The sequence below is a fragment of the Vicugna pacos genome, chromosome X (genome assembly GCF_048564905.1).
Source record: "Vicugna pacos chromosome X, VicPac4, whole genome shotgun sequence".
NCBI classification, from domain to species: domain Eukaryota; kingdom Metazoa; phylum Chordata; class Mammalia; order Artiodactyla; family Camelidae; genus Vicugna; species Vicugna pacos.
The window spans coordinates 24,894,664-24,912,667 of NC_133023.1; the positions used below are offsets into that span (position 1 = coordinate 24,894,664).

Sequence of the window (18,004 nt, forward strand, 5' to 3'; positions counted from 1 at the left end):
AGGATTGAACTGTGATTCAAAATCATATATGTTGGCTAATCATTTTTTCTTATTATATCTTTGGAAGCAATACTTCAAATTTCATTTCTTCATCTTTTATCAAATCTTCCCTAAGTGCCATTTATCAGATGTCAAGTCTCAAAAAACAAATTCCCTGCACTGTCTCACAACAGTGCCTAGAGCTATTAAATGTGGCTTTAACAGAGATGTGTGTATGGTGCATTGAGCTATAAACTGTGACCAATTAGCAAAAATTAGCTTCTATAATGCAAAACAATATTGCAGAATATGCTCATACTATTATACATAATGTTAATATTTTGAAAGACTACCCATGACTCTACTACCTAACCATAACAGACAATAAATGTTTCTATTTTTAAAATGCCCCATTTAAAAAATATGAAAACTTGAAAAATTCTTAACATAAAACTGCATTATGACACTACACGTATAACTTAGGTGTTTTCCTAATCTACAGTATTTGTTAGGGTAACTAACCCACATTCATGATTTTATGAATCAATAGTCTATGGTAGAAAGTCCAATGATTACATCTGCACCTGTACTAACTGAAAGAGGTCTTCAGTGAAATCAAAGGACCCTAGCCCTGCTCTTATCACTAACCTTCCTTTAACAACTCACTTTTCCTCCCTAAATTTTATTCTCTCATACGTAAAATGAAGAGGTCAACTAATGGCCCTCACTGTTCCAGGAATCTGTGATTTGGGGTTAGAGTGTGATGACACAGTTCCCTAGCATTTTGTCTGACTGCTGTAAGTCACCCAGATCCTCATTCCCATTGAACTGGAAGAGATTACTCTCTAAGACAGTTAACTAGGTCAGTCTACTAGCACTCACTCCTCCACCCCTCCCACATTCTCCAATAACCAAGAGAGCCACGTTTTGAATACTTGGCAAGGACTAATCCAGTGACATCCTTCACAGTATTGCTCTCAATGCAGATTCCAAAAACCTCAAGGATAACTTATCTTAGGTTAATTATTATCACTAACCTGTGCTGAACTCTTTTCAAGTTTTTGGACTAAATTATCCCAGCGCTGGGCAAAGTTGTCTAGCCATGCTTCCATCTTTTGGGCCACTAATGTATTTTTCAGTGTCGAAAGAAGATCTTGATTGAGTGAGCGGAGTTTGTCCATGGTTTGCTTTTTCTTTTCGAGATCTGTTTTTAAAACCTGTTAAAACAAGGAAGAACACAGACTAAGCCTACGTTACATTTTATGAAACACTATAGTTCAATTTGCTTTGGCATGTATTTTCTGATTTGTATAGATATGAAAAGATTATAATTGTGCCTTCAAAGGATCAAGAGCCCACAAAAATATACATAGAAAATTATAATCCAAATAATCTTCCCAAGAAGTTTGAAGAGAAATAAAAGTCAGATGTAGAATAAACATATAGTAGAGGCAGTTATGAGCTACCCTAATACTCTTGAAGAATTGTCAAGTAAAACAGTAGTGTTGTTTCAAAAGGTAAAACAGAGATCAACATATGGAAATCACTTTTTAACATTTTGACGTGTTCTAAAGTGCAAGGCATGTCTCTTTAATGTTAGTGAATTTCCTCTTAATTCCTGATAGAGTTCAAATGAAATACCAAAAGCCAAGAGTACTGAAGAAAGATGATGAATTGACAAGATGAGCATGGCTAAGGGGCCTTCACAGTCTGAAATGCTGTGATTATTTAAATAAATTTGCAATATTATTTATTTCTACAGTTTTTACATTCTTTTTAATTATTTGGATATAAAAACCTGTTATGCAGTTTACTGATTTTTACATTTTTTAGCATCTGTTATTCAATTAACATTAGGCTATGAGTAATTATCTTCTAAAGCTAATTTTAGAGCCCATTAAGTAACAGAACTAAGTAATTGAGTATGACACAAATCCTTTGGAATCACTGTGCATGTTTACTAAATCCTTACGTGTTTTAGGAAGTAATTTTTAAACCATTCATATTTCCAAAGTTCCTAGGAGCTATGGAGGGTTACACATGCCCTTTGGTTGACAGGGAGAGAATAAACAAAATGGCTTGTGTGAAATTAGTAGATCAGGGCAACTTATTCTTTTACTTTGTCCATTAAGGTCACCCTACACTTTGGGAAATCCCATTTCCATCTCCCAAATGCTAGTCCCTGATTTAATTTGTAAACACAGAATAAGAGGAAAGAAAGGAGAAAATTATTTCACAGCCCCTTTACAATCCCCTCTTTTTGGCAGCAGCAAGTACAATGAACATAAACTAAGCTGTGAGGCCTGTCTTTCCAAAATAAATGCAAATTTATTTAAGAACAACCAGCACTGCAAAAAGGAAAGAAATGATCATGAAACAGATGCACCAACTGCTCATGAACTGAAGTGTCATTGACAGAGAGAATCAATACGCCCCCCTGCAAAGGACCCTTTATGTAGCTCATTTTGGCATGCCACCTGCATTGATAGCTCTGAACTGCAGAATGCTCTGGTGTCTCCTTCAATTAGTTCATCGTTTTCTCAGAATCTGCTTCACCTGGTGTTCTTTATATTGCAGTCTTACTGCGTGCCATTTTTAGGGAATAATAAAACGAAGTTTTGAAATTCATTTCTATTTTCTCCTCAACAGTTAAGCTCTTTTTCACTATTTTTTTCTAAGTTTGAAAGAAGGCAACAGACTGAAATGCCAGTTAACATATCTAAGTTGAATTTGAAGAAGAGGAAACAATTTGTATTGGAAATTTATGGCTAGCCTCATGTTATCTAAATAGGTTTTCTTAGATGATCTATAAAGCTAATTGGATACCGAAAGAGATTTAGTGGCAAATGAAATGAAGCCTCCTGTGTTAACACTAAACCAAATGAAGAAGCACTTGGTGAGCATTACAAAAATAAAGGGGAAATTCGCCATGAAAGAACACAATTAGAAAAAATAACTCAAAGTAAAGCAAAAACAGCTTTATTTAGAAATAATCAAATCAATTTTTTTATCTGAATCTATATGACAAAAATATTGTATTAAGCAAGGCTTCCATCTAGTAAATTCTAGATCTGTGCATGCGTGTGTGTGTGTGTGTGTGTGTGTGTGTGTGTGTTAATGGTGATGGCAGGTTAGTAGTTCTGCCTAAATGTGTTTCTTCTTGTTGGCTCTGAACTGATCTCTCTCTTTCTCTCCCAATCCCCCTTTCTCTCTCTGTCCATAATCTCCCAGCTCCTGAAGCACTCTCCCACCAACAGAGGGAGAAAACAGGAAATCCACAGTGGTGACAGATACACTGCCATAATAGTTATGAATTACCTTCTCCCATCTACCCTTGGGTAGCAATTCTTTTAAGCTTGGATACTATGTGTGCATATTAAATAACTATGATTTAATTGTTACTTATTTGTTAAGTATAAAAAAGATATCTTTCTGCATATCAAGAATTGATCACAGTTCTTTGAGTGCGGGAGAACCAAAAAGCTCTAGAAAACTCAGGAGGCAAAAGTAAGCTCTAGAAAACTTGCACAAGGCAGAGGTCGGCTGGGATTTTACAAGAAGAAATATAACATTTTCACAGAAGCCAGGCACCTAGACCTAACATTAAAGTAAGCAAGAAAGTACAGTCAATAAATCAGATTGGGCAGTAGTAGAAATGGTCAAGAAACAGATAAGCTGCTCAAGAAGACAGAATAGACATGTTCTATCTGGTCACGGTTAGATGATTTGAGGTAAAAAGAGAATGTATACTTATAAAAGGCCTAGAAAGTTTTCATCCTATTCTCATCAACTTTATGCTTCAGAGAGTAATGCCAAGGCAGTTTCTCTTACACTGGCAAAACTCAATTCTACCTATTTTATGTGGAGTTATTTATCTCTATATAAGAAGTACTCCATTCTAACCACCTGTTGTTGTATTTAGGTAGATTGATCCACTGCAGGGGGTTCTCAACGTTAGGGAATATCAGAATCCCTGGACTGCTTGAAGACTCAAGATTACGAGAGCCATTCGCTTCCAGAGTTTCTGAATGAGTAGGTCCGGGATGGAGCCTAAGAACTGCCATTTCTAACAAGGTCCCAGTTCTAAGCTACCAGTCTAGGGACCACACTTTGGGAACCACTGATACTATCTGGATAAATTCTTTGACGGTCATCACAGGAGTTGAGGTCAAAGTGGCAAGTTCTGGTGAAAGAGCACTGTGAACAGAGTGCTCCGAAAAGTACTCCCTGCCTGCCATTTGAACCCGCAGACCATGGAGGGTGTCCTAACTCCACAGTACTCCTATAGCCTCTGCACACCAAACTCTCTTGGATCATCAAGCTTCCTTCCCTGTCAAATGCTAGGAATTCTTACAGCAACAGTACTCTTTCCCCAGGAACATGTTTCTTGCATATTTGGGTCTTCCCATGATAGCGTCAGTGGTTCTACAAGTCTTAGAATTCATCTCAGTTTCTTCCCTCCTTTTCTTTTTATTCTTTGGAATAAAACTCAGTTTTGATGATAGAAAAATAGTAGAACTACATGATTTGGATAAAACAACAGATTCAGAGGAAATGAAATACTTGACTCATCTCCCACCTCAGATGAAAAGTAGGAGAAAGTCCCATGGGTTATTAGTGGTAATATTTCAAAACAAATTACACTGATTGTAAATAAAAGAGAGTTTTAGCACACTGTATCTATACCTAGGTATGTAGTAGGAACTGGTAACAGATGGCACCTGTTTTGGGTCTGAGATTGTGACATATTTTAATGAACATTAAATTCTTACTCACTGCCTGAGTCAGCAGGGGAATTTTACCTCAAATTCTAGACCAGCTGTCAGGTTTTGTTAATTGGCTTAAACTATCAAACGGTAAGACTTATACAAAACATATTTCCACTCTGTTCACAAGTAAGGTGACATAATTTGAATTTTAATCATATTGGAAAATTATTGAGACTGCTAAGAGACCATTTTCATGGCCGTGAAGCTGGTAAAGTCTTTTACTCAAAAAATGTCAACACAAGTGGCAGATGACTGTTCGAAAGAACAATTTTCAATTGCAGTTATTTTTGTCAAGGAATCAAATTGTATGAGGAGTTCTGAAATAGCTTAAAAGTCTTGGACGTGAGTCCGGATAGCTTGGTGCTCATTTTAACTCTGCTACTAATGTTCTGTGATACTTTATACAGGCCCTGTATTTTCTCCTGGGCCTCAGTTTCCTCTTCTGAAATAACCTTGTCTGTCTCCTCCTGTTCATGCCCAATGCTACTCAGTTCAGTTTCTCTAACTGGCTTCCTTCTTCACTACCATAAGTCTTACTACCAAAGAATACTCCAAAAATGCAAATATCATTGACATCAAATTCCCAATGGCTCCCTATTAGTTGCAGAACAGTTAAAAATGTATCACTGATATTTTTGCACTGTTTGATATGTACATAGATTACTTTTCTGATATCTGTCTTCAGTAGCCCCACTATTCAAGAAAACACATATTCTTGGAGGAATGATTTCTTATGAATAATAAGCTAGCTTGTAATAACAAGTAATACATACGTGAATCTATTTTAAATTTAAAGCCTAAATAAAATTAGTAACTCTGGGGCAAAAAGTATATGATACAAATAAATATTTGGTAAAAATGGTACAAATTTAACTTGGGAAATTTATTTAGAGTTAGTGCTAAATGAATGATTTACTTATTATGATATATAATACATAGTATCAATATAAACAGATTAATTTAGCAAAGTTATGAAACATTATTTACAATAGACCTTTGTTTTATATTAGAGTTAACATCAAGCTAGCATTTACTAGAATTGATCAAAAATCAAAAAGAAATCCAAATTCTGCAATATTTTATCTAAAAAATCAAGTTCTTAATATTAGATTGACCTCTCCCTTACTGGAAAATTAAAAAATTCACAGCAGAAGACAAGCTTTGGAGATCTTTTTTTAATTCTGTAAGGTTCAACTCAAACTGAAATATCTCAGTGAAGCCTTCCCTGTTGTCCTCTTACTGCCAAAGTTCATTAATTTCTCAAAACACACAGGTACTATAATCAATGCCATTGGGTTTACTTTAATTTTTTTTCTTATTTTTCAAACTAGGGTAGAAGCCCCTCATATATGAGAAGAATCATCTCTCCTACTTCTCTTATATTTTTCAGAGAATCTACTTAAGTTTATTTCAGACTTATTAGACTTATTAAACTTAAGCTGACTTTAGAACTATACTGTTTAGAACTTTGTGGAACATTCACATGTACTTCTTAATGTTACTTTTTAATTTTAACAGAAATGTTATTCCAGGTTTGCCATACTTTTTCCAAGAGTATAATTCTGTTTGAAAAGAAAAAAGTTGAAAATTCACCTATATATTGTGGAGTTAATGTTTACATTCCTCATAAATTCGTATGTTGAAAGCCTAACCTTCCAATGTGATGATATTAGGAGGTAGAGCTTTGGGGAGGTACTTAGGCTTAGATGAGGTCATGAGAGTCGAGCCCTCATGCTGGGATTAATGCCCTTATAAAAAGAGGAAGTGACACCAGAGCTAGTCAGGCAAGAATACAGCTAAATGGTGCTGCCTGGAAGCCAGGAAGAGAGTCCCTCACCAAAAACCAAATCTTCTAACACCTTGCTGTTGTGCTTCACAGCTTCCAGAACTGTAAGAAACAAATATCTACTGTTTAAACCATCAGTCTATGATATTTTGTTACAGTAACCTGAGAAAAGACAGGAACTGGGACCAAGAAGTGGTGCGCTGCTGTACCAAATACCGCAAACTACAGAACCAGATCTGGAATGGGTAATGTGTAGAAGCTGGTAGAGTTCTGAGGTGCATGCTAGAAAAAGCCAAGAATGCCATGAAGATAATCCTAAAGGCAATTCTGGTGAGGACTCAGAAAGAAATCAGGAGAGCTCGAAAGAAAGTTTCCATCCTTTAATCCTGAATGGAATGTTGGTATCAATCTGGATGCTAAACACCATTCTGATGAGCTCTCAAATGGAAATAAGAAACATATTGGACAAGGAAGGCAAGATGATCCTTGTTATAAAGTGGCAAAGAACTTGACTGAATTGTGTTCATGATTTAGTATTTTGTGGAAGGTAGAACTTGTAAGTGATGAAATTGGATATTTAACTAAGAAATTCCATGTCTTTAGGAGATATTTAAGCAAAGTGTGGAAGGAACAGCATGGTTCCTTCTGACTGTTTATGGTAAAATGCAAGAAAAGAGAAATTAATTGAATAAGGAATTGTTAAGCAAAAAGGTACCAGAACTTAAGGATCTGGAAAATTCTCAGCCTATTCATATTGCAAAAAATGAAAAAGAATGTTCAGAAAAGAAGCTAAGGGTGTGATTGGCCCACCCTTTGATAAGGAGATGTGTGTGGTGTGGGTGTGAACCAGAGACTTAAACAGCCATCTCATCAGAAGTCAAGAACAGAGATGGGATTATACCAGCAGAAACTGCCAGCTGGGACTAAGGGAAACAGAGAAAACGGGATGGATTAAAAGAAGGCTGTGAACCTGTGCTGTTCTTCAAGAAAAAGGAAGAATGATGCAGGTGATTCAGAGATCATCAGGGCTGCCACTCCCAGGAGGCAGGGCTACTTCCTCCTGGGTTTCAAAGGGTGGGGCTACCTTTCAGGTTTGGAGAGGGAGGCAGTTTGCCCCTACCCAGTGTCTCAGGAGCAGCCTCAGAGTCCCATGGGTAGGGCTGATGCAGAGAGCCACGTGGGTGGTGCCCTGTGAAGCTGAAGAGGCCAGGCCACCTTATGGAATCTTGGGGGTGATGCTGCTACTCTAGTGGTCCTGGAGGGCAAAACATCAATCCAAAGAGGATTTTTCTCGAGCCATAAGATCTAATGGAATTATTCTTGCTATGTTCTAGACTTATTTGGGACCTGTCACCTCTTCCTTCTTTCCTATTTCTCCCTTTTGGAATGGGAATGTCTATCCTGTGCCATCACATCACTGTATTTTGGAAGCACATAACATGTCTGGTTTCAGAGGTTCACAGCTGGAGAGGTCTGCCTCAGGACGAGTTATGCCTGGAGTCTTATTCATATCTGATTTAGATGATGGTGAGGCTTTGGACTTCACAATGGAGAGTTGACACAGGAACCAGTTAAGGGTTTGGGGGCCCTTTGGAGAGAATGAATGTATTTTGCATGTAAGAGAGACATGAATTTTGGAAGTCCAGGGGTGCCATGATATCGACTGAATATGTGTCCCTACAAAAGTTATATGTTGAAACCTTACTCCCCACCAACATGATGGTATTAGGAGGCAGGGTCTTAGAAAGATACATAGGTTTAGATGAGGTCATGAGGACAGAGCCTCCATGATGAGCTTCATCATCTTCTAAGAAGAAAAAGAGACATGAAATTTTCTCTTTCCACCATGTGAGGATAGAGCAAGAAGATTCTATGAACCAGAAAGAGGGTCATCACCAAGAACTAAATCTGCTAGCACCTTGTTCATGGACTTCCCAGCCTCCAGAATTACAGGAAACAAATGCCTGTTGTTTACCCTACCCAGTCTATGATATTTTGTAATAGCAGCCCCAGCTCACCAAGACACTATAGCTTTCCCTATTACAATTAAGAAAAGTAACAATATGATATAATCAAATGGACGATGATCTAAGTAAGAACAATGAACATTTGCTTTAAGATTTGAAGGCCGATAAATACCAAATAATGATGTTAGTATAAACTACTGAGTTTTTTTTAAGACTGTTGAAAGCTAAGAAATACATACAGTCAGTTTTTGAAGACTTGATAACATTTCACTTTGATCCTTAAAGCCAGTTCTGTGAATCTTGTTCAGTGCATCTTCTTTTTCTGAAAGCCATGTACTAAAAAGGCACTGGAAGAAATCAAATAATTCCAAAAAAAGAAAATAAATAATTATTAAAGTACATCATAATTTTTTTTGTTTCTCCATTTAACATCTCTCTATATCTTTCACTGATACAGTCTCTCCTACATGACTCACCTGTTCTTCAGTAAAACGTTGCCATTTCAGAAGGATGTCTTGTAAAAGAACCCAGCGATCTTCAGTCCACCTACAGATGTTTGCCCACCGATCTCCCAGTACCTGAGGAAGAGAAAACCCAACACAACATCAGCAAACAATTTATTGTTAACTGAATTTTATTAAAAATGAAATGAATGATTTGTAAATGTATATAACTTTGAGTCTCCTATGTGTACTGGAAGTTGTAAAGAACACCCTTACTGCTTCTGCTTAGAATTAGATAAGCATCGCGCCTTTCATTTGTCTTTAGATTATTTCACTCATTCTTTCACCTTACGGTGAAAAGCAAAGATACTTCCAAGAAGTCTGAGGCAGTTACCATACAACTATTTGAAATGTCTCTATAGTAAACATAAGATAGAGAAGGCATATAGAATGAAAGAGAATTTTTTTCATTGATAATATGTAAAATATGTATCTTTTTTGGTCTGAAAATACATCCCAAAAGAATAAGTTTGACTAATAAACAGAATGCCTAAAAAGACTCTCATTTGAAAACAATCCTGTATAATTAGAATTGCATAATGTCCTGACTGTAGAAGAAAATTAGTGGTGACAAAATCATATCCACATGTGAATTTTTTAGTTATCTGGATAATTATTACAAACTATTTGACTTCACTATATCTCTAAGCTATTCCAGTGAGAAAACTGTAAAGTTTCCTGAGTAACAGTTGTCCTATCTTTGGCATATCACTAATATCTACATGCACACACTATTTTTAATATGTAACATAAACCAATGTTTTTAGATGAAAAATAAACATTGCAAAGATTTCCGTGTAAAGAGCGTGTCTTAAGGAAAAAATCTTATTTATTTCAACTCCGTGATGCACTTCAGAGCATAAAATTTCAACTTTCTTGACTTTCTTATAAACAATACAATAATTTTCCCATAGATTTTGGATCTCTAAAGCTAGAAGTATTTCAGAATATGGACATGTTTTATTTTATATACAACTATTTAGACTAAAAAAGTTCACAACTCATATTTTTCACTAATGTACTCAGTGTCTAAGATAAGCCTGACCATAATTTCTATCTTAGTTGATGCTACACTTTTAGGTTGACCCACCTATAAAATATTGATACATGATTCAAACAACACATATGTAATTAGCATCATGGCAAAATCCACCTATTCCTATAGGTGATTTTAAGACATGACCTAATTTTTAAACATTTGTTTAATCTACCATCTTTTCGAAAAGGGAGCCCGAGGCATGGGTAAGAAGTAGGCAATAAACATTTTACTACAGCATTAAAATGATCATGGACTCACATGCAGCTCAATCACAAGTGAGTTTTCAGTTTTTCTTTAGAAATGTCAATAAAAATGCTTTTGCTTTCAGCATAATGTAACTGATTTTTTTGTTTTTTTTTTTTAGTTTCATTCTCTATTCTACTCCTTTTAAATTATATTAGTTTATGACAGAAGCCATAGCACTGAAAAGGTGAAGCAATATACCCACAGGAAATGTGCTAACATAACTGAATGGATTCAATATCAGCCATTTAATTATTACAACCAAACATCTGAGATTTAAAAAATATATATATATTAGAATTTCTTTTAGTTAACTTCCTAGTCACCATGTCAGAATGCATCAGGTAAAATGGAATGTAACATATCTGTTAATGGATTAGTCGTGAAAAAATTAGCTTCAAACAGAAAAATCTTATCCCTTAGCCATAAACTATACCATCTGCCTGATTTTTACAATGCAGATATGAAAGGTCAAATTGTGGGATGTTTACTGCAAGTCTCCAACCCCAGTGGAGATGGGCGTCAAGGAGGTAAGAGATAAACTCAAACTGTAGCATCGTCATACATGAAAGAAAGTGAACTGAGATTTCTAAATAAATATACCATCTTCTCTCTAGTGCTGCAAGGCACATGAATGTAGTTCCACTAAAGTAGCATATTAGATTTGTAATATCACAGGTGGACATTTATAATTTATTCATTTTAGTAGGACAGCCTATAAAACAATCTAAATAAAGGCCTCCATACTAGATTGCTTAAGATTAAATTAATAGAAATTCCAAAATATATTGTGATATACTTCACATTATAGTTTTTTCACTACATGAATGAGTTGTAAAAAAAAAAGTAATAACAAATACTCTTTTAGGTAATTAGTTAAAACAACTATTTTAAGAATATTATTTCTACTTGTAGTTGCCAGGGGGAGGGAGTTGGGAAGGGACAGACTGGGAGTTCGAGATTTGTAGATACTGACAGGCATATGCAGAATAGATGAACAAGATTATACTGTATAGCACAGGGATATATACACAAGATCTTGTGGTGGCTCACAGTGAAAAAGAATGTGACAATGAATATATATATATGTTCATGTATAACTGAAAAATTGTGCTCTATGCTGGAAATTGATACAACATTGCAAACTGACTATAACTCAATAAAAATGTTATAAAAAAAGAATATTATTTCTATGAACAGATGAGTGAATAAAGAAGATATGGGATATATATCTATCTACATATAGATATATGCACACACGCACACTGTGGAATACTAGTCAGCCATAAAAAGAATGAAATTTTGCCATTTGCAACAACATGGATAGACTTCAAGAATATTATGGTAAGTGAAATAAGTCAGACAGAGAAAGACATATACTGCATGATATTACTTATATGGGGAATCTGAAAAATACAACAAATTACTGACTATAACAAAAAAGAAGCAGACACAGATATAGAGAGCAAACTAGTAGTTACCAGTGAAGAGAGGGAAGCAGGGAGAGGCAATATTGGGCTAGGGGCTTAAAAAGTACAAATGATTATGTATAAAATAAGGTACAAGGATGTATGTACAACACAGGAAATACAGCCAATATTTTATAATAACTATAAATGGAATATAACCTTTAAAAATTGTGACTCATTATATTGCACATTTGTAACTTACATGATATTGTACATCAAATCTACTTCAATAAAAAAGAAAGGAAATCAAGAATTCTATTAAGTTTCCTTTGTATTCAAATAGTCAGATAACTTTGATAATTCACTGAAGCAGATTTATAATTCAGCCAATATTTAACTTACAGTTAATGATAGGTTCTAATTCATTCATTCACCAATTCTTTATTTAAACAACAGTATTTACTGAACATACACTATGTGTCAAAAATTAACAGAATAAAGATGTTATGGGCTGAATTGTGTCTGCCTAAAATTCCTGTGTTGAAGCTCTAACACCTCTACCCAACAACGTAACTGTATTAGGAGATAAGGCCTCTAAATAGTACTTTTAAGTTAAAATGAGGCCCTTAGGGTGGGCTCTAATCCAATCCAACAGGTGTGTTTATAAGAGGAAACCTGGGATGTGTGGGCACAGAGGAGAGACCATGTGAGGACACAAGACCTCAGCTGTCTGCAAGCCAAGGAGAGAGGCCTCAGAAGAAATCAAACTTGCCAGTACCTTGATCTTGGACTTCCAGGCTCCAGAACTATGGGAAAATACTATTTCTGTTGTTTAGGATGCCTAATCTTTGGCATTTTGTCATGGCAGCCCTAACAAACTACATGACATATTTAAGAGAGGCTGATTCTATGGCATTACAAAATGTGTCACAAAACTGAAGTTGTTACAAGTAAAAATGTACATATTATAGCGGGGAAAATTAAAGAATACATTTCAATTACTAGTGTAAAATTAATTTAAATTGTTAAAATAGGCAGAGTTCTAATAATTTATTGCAATAACTTCCCAAATACAAATATGCTATCACTTTGTGATTTTGTGTTTTATGTGGGCAAGATAAAATACCTAGAGCCAAACAATTTGGCTTCAAGTCTTACATCAGTCAACTGCTTAGATTACCAATATGTGTATGTCTTTTCAAATTACAAAAAAACATTTTAAATCCATAATTTTTTTATTGAAGTATAGTCCGTTTATAATGTGTCAATTTCTGGTGTACAGCACATTGCTTCAGTCATACATGAATATACATATACTCATATTCTTTTTCACCATAAGCTACTACAAGATATTGAATATAGTTCCCTGTGGTATACAGTAGAAACTTATTTATCTATTTTATGTATTCCAGTCAGTATCAGCAGATCTCAAACTCCCAATTTATCCCTTCCCACTCCCTTCCCCCCTGGTAACTATAAGTTTGTCTTCTACGTCTGTGAGTCTGTTTCTGTTTTATATATAAGTTCATTTGTCTTTTTTTTAGAGCCTACATATGAGTGATATCATATTTTTCTTTCTCCTTCTATAATAATTTCTTTTAATAATACTAGCAATCCTCTGAAGGGTCGGTAATATTACCTCCCCGTGTCCAATGAAATCAAGTGACTTTTTCAAGAAACTTATGGCTAAATAATTTACTGTCTCTCAAAGAAAATAATCATACCAACCACTTAAAGATTGTTTCAAATATTAAACAAGATTATATACGGAAAAGCAGCTTTAATTTGAACTGAGTTATGTATGTGTTGGTGGTTATTTACATTTTGCTTGATCACAGTATATGTATGCTATCTTCTAAGAAACACCAAGGGTGAACTATTTGCCTCTACTCACTCTAGAAAAGTACTTATGAAATCTTTACAAATAGACATTTAGAATTCCAGTATTCTTCTTTAAAGACTTCCAACACAAGAGAGCATGCATACCCTTTAGGAACATATTCCACTGCTTAAATCTATCTTACTCAGAAAACTCTCAATGAACTGAATCTAAGTCACCTCTGTTACAATGTACACATGGTGTTTTTACTGATCTCAGTGAAATTAGGTAAGTGAATTAGAAATAGCTTGCTCGTATGCTGCACGTATCTGCCCACAGGTAGACTTTTGCAATGCTATATGCACAAATATAAACAGATGTACACAGTACTTGAATTTATACATTTATCTGTTTATCGCTTAAAAATAGTGGTCCTAATTTGAATTACAAAGGATGGAGCTAAGCAATTGTTAGATTATCAGTCAGCCCTTATAATCACTCAAAGATGCTGGTTTCTATCACTGCCTGAATGGATGCAACCACATTGTTAGACAAGTATAAGAGATTGCATCAAACGGAATTGACCAGAAGCTAATTAAAAAAAATCACTACATTAGGATTAGAAAACTCTTTTCTAGAGAAGAAAAATCAGTGTTTCTCTGAGTTTCCATATAAGTATATGACTCCTTTGAGCTTTTAGGAATAATGCATATTTTTGTAAAGCTAGGTAAACATTACATACATAAATGAAAAATGAATTATAACATCTTATGGAGTGGTAAGAAGAAACTGATTTTTATTGATGTCCTCATTTTGTCTCAGCAGTAAGAAAAGCTAAAGGTCAGTTCATTTACTCTAACACATTTTCATGGGCTAAATCACAACTCCATTATCATCTAGGCTCAGATCCACAAAGGGGAGGATTTTTCCCTCCCATTTAATTCACATCTCGGATTGTTATACACGCCAAGGACATTTCTCATCTGAATTCTTTTGTTTGGTTGAGTTGGTTTTTCAAAGCAAAAGTGAAAAATGGCTATCAAAAGAACATTTGGATAAAGGTAAGTGAGGAAAATTTGACAAGCCTGGGAGGTAAAACTTAAGTACCTTGACCCTTGGATTTATTGAAGCCAGTGAGAGCTAAACTGTGCCCAGCAAGATTGGCATTAAGAGATAAAGTGTCCCCCAGAGTATGTCCAGTAAGGAAGAAACAATTATGTGCCATGGACCACACAATTCAGCAGTAACTGTGATTTATAAGAGAAGGAGGCAGCAAGCAACCCATCTCCTTTTATTGCAGTTTCAGACCCTGGAATCTAGTCCTCAGGTAAATGAATTTTATGTGCAATGAGCCTTCTGAAAAATAATTTGTTTCTTGATTTTTCTTTCTTACTTTATAAACAACCATACAGTTGAAAAGGATAAGCAACTTCATCTTACCGATGGTGAAATGGAAATAACATCAAGTAACTTATTGAAAGAAATACAGCATCCATTATGAGGGTAGAAATGGGGCAGAGTATTACTGACTAATGTTCAGCCAAGTCTATGATTCTCTTCTCAATTTTACTTTTTTTTTTTTTACAAACTGTTAACTGAAGCAGTATCCTATAAAATGACATGTCTTCTATCTTATATCTGCACTGCCTAACATATGGTCCAGGGTAGAAAAACATGTTCTGATGTATTAGGAAACACTTATTGGAGGTTTCTCTGAAAATATCATTCTTACTTCTGTTTAAATGATCCTGTAATAACTCCTGACTGAATTCAAAGAATTCTATCACTTCTAACTATGCAGTTTACAGATGAGGAAACTGACATTAAGACGGGTTAAATAACTTGTATGAGACCACAGAGGCCACAGGACTCAGGATCTGGGATTTGACTTCAGATCCATCTGGCAACAAGCCCTGCTCTTTCATGCCATTCACTTAGTATAGCATTTAACATTAAAAAAAAAAAAAGGCCTGGTGATTTGTGCTAGATAACCTACAGTGAGATGTACACATGCTGAATCCTTTTTGAGCCTTTTCATATTTAATTTTAGTAGAAATTTAATTAAACTAAATATGTTATCTAATCTATTTGACAAGAATTTGAAGCCTATTGTTTTAATCTGATCTAAAAACATTCCTGAAATTTTAACTCCATATTTGTTTAAAATATATTTTAAAAATCAAAAAAAAATACTTAACACTTCAAGACCAAGAACATGTGCTCTTTGCAAAGACTTATTTTGAAAAGGTAAATATGACTGATTCGTTAACGAAATTCTGTCTTGGTGATTATGCTAAAAGCGTAGTGAGATTTTTAACTTGAAGAAGCATGTTCTCCTGTGCTGTGACAGTCAGTTCCATATATTATTTATTTTTATGCATCAATGAAGTGCTAGTGAATAAATCTGGAAAGGCCCCCATTGTTGTTGCCATTACTATTTGTGGGTTATTATTTAATGTTTTGCGGCAGCTTAATAAACTCTGTACTCTCCAACTCCCACCAGTCTATTCAATTGGGGTACCAGAAAACAAAGAGCGGGAGTCCTAAGAACATTCCAACGTGACAATGTTCTTTCTAGTCGTCATTGCATTCACAGGCATTCCTCGGTAGCTTGAGGTTTCACTGCCCCTTACTGTTTTATGCTTCTGAATCTCTGAACTTCTTGGGGGGGGGGGAAGCCCCTTACCCTTGTACTTAATGTCTTGCAGAGCAATACATGCATTTCAAGTAGTATATGACTGTCTCAAAACTGAATACCACCACTGTAGTTATCAACACAGGGTTTTTCTCCCAAGTAGTATTCTTGAAAACTTTTTCCCCCCTTGTTCATCTTCATTAAATATCTGCCTGTCAGTCATTTATGTAACAACAGGGCTATTTGTAGTGATCTTGAAGACCCATAGGAGGGAAGAATCACATGTGAATTCCTGTACCTTTTATCTCAAATTCTATACCTTTAATACTTAAAGTGGGTGTTAGCCACAGAGCAGAATCTCTGAAACTACTAACCTTCTACATGCCACTAGGGTTAAAGTACGGATTGCCTGAATTTTTGCCCCAGCTGGACTGTGGCCCAACTTGGTTAATCTGTCACGAAACTCTTAATCTCGCCAATGTTTAGCTTTCCCACCAGCGATATGGATATATTAGTACCTGCCTCATACCCTCCTAGCCAGGTCACTGCTAGGGTCAGATAGATCAACAAATGTGAAACTGCTCTGAAAACTGGGATGGATTATTCAGATGCTTGTGAATGGTAAGGATTCAGAACTTAGTTGATGGAAAATCAGCTTTTGTTTCCAAATGTGATAAATCTAGAGCATAATAGATTTTTAATCCAGAATACAGTGAATCATTTCAGCATGACACTAAAATTACTAGGTTTTCATAATTTACCTATAGTCTAATAAGGATTATGCTTTGTAAAAGAGTTGAAAATCTTTTACTTTTCCATTTTTAAGCCAGGAGCACGCTCCATTACATATCTTATTTATAATTAAGTGAGTGGAAAACATATCCCTCTGTGTTCCATTCTAATCCTTGGAATTGGAATGCTCAATTTATTAGAAATCACACATTCTAATGTATGTGTGTGTGTGAGGGGTGTGTGTGTGTATATGTAACATAAAATGCACAAAATAATGCAGGTGTAAGAGGATGGAGAGTGATGGGGACTGCAGCTAAATGGAGAGCTCCTGCTAAAGTGGGCAGAGCTATTCAATTCCTTCTGAGGTTAATATGCAATTAAATAGGCCTAGGATCACCACGTCACTTGCTTGTTACAGACAGGCTAGAAATTCGTAGTTTTATTTCACCTTTTCTATATTTCAATTAAAAATGTATTATTAAATACCATGTGGACTGAATATGAATACATATGAATGTATTCGTAATTTTAGATGCAATAGACAAATTCTGACCAAGACAGAAACTACTCAAACTGACAAAAAAAGGAAAATCAGGAAAATGCAGATAAAATTAAAAAAATAGAAATCAAAAAATAGAAAGTCATGCCCATTAAAGTTATTGAATCTTTCATTTAAAACTTCCCCCATAAAGAAAATCCCAGGCATAACTGGCAAGTTCCAAAGCCTGCATAATTCAGCAAGCATTATCAAAAACAAAGGGGGAAAAAAAGAGGTCAATCTCTTTCATGGATACAATGAAAACTCTAAATCAAATGTTAGCAAAGAAATCTAGGAACAAATAAAAAGGATTACACATATCTACATTTGGTTTATCTCAGAAAAGCAAGGCTATTTTAACACTAGAAAATGAAGCAATGTGATTTTATATATTAACAGAATGAAGAAGAAAACTAATATGATTGTCTCAAGTGATCCTGAAAAACAAGTTTGATAAAATTAAGCACCCAGTATAGAGCATTACAAATAAAAGGCATCTACAATAAGCCTATAGGAAATACCATACTTTACAGTGATTTACTGAAAGTCTCATCTCTTGAGACCTAAATGAGAAACAGGTATCAA

At 35.1% G+C, this 18,004-nt stretch overlaps 1 protein-coding gene across 3 annotated transcripts in view; it reads right to left on the minus strand.

The window, feature by feature from the left end:
* DMD (dystrophin) overlaps positions 1 to 18,004 on the minus strand; it is a 1,854,428-nt gene that overhangs the window by 1,271,395 nt on the left and 565,029 nt on the right. For all 3 annotated transcript variants that reach the window (XM_031673322.2, XM_072956638.1, XM_072956633.1), the window contains 3 exons: positions 8,978 to 9,079; positions 8,741 to 8,848; positions 1,017 to 1,196 (listed from right to left, as the gene is read on the minus strand). In XM_031673322.2, the coding sequence (XP_031529182.2) occupies positions 1,017 to 1,196; positions 8,741 to 8,848; positions 8,978 to 9,079 (390 nt within the window). The remainder of the gene's footprint in view (positions 1 to 1,016; positions 1,197 to 8,740; positions 8,849 to 8,977; positions 9,080 to 18,004) is intronic.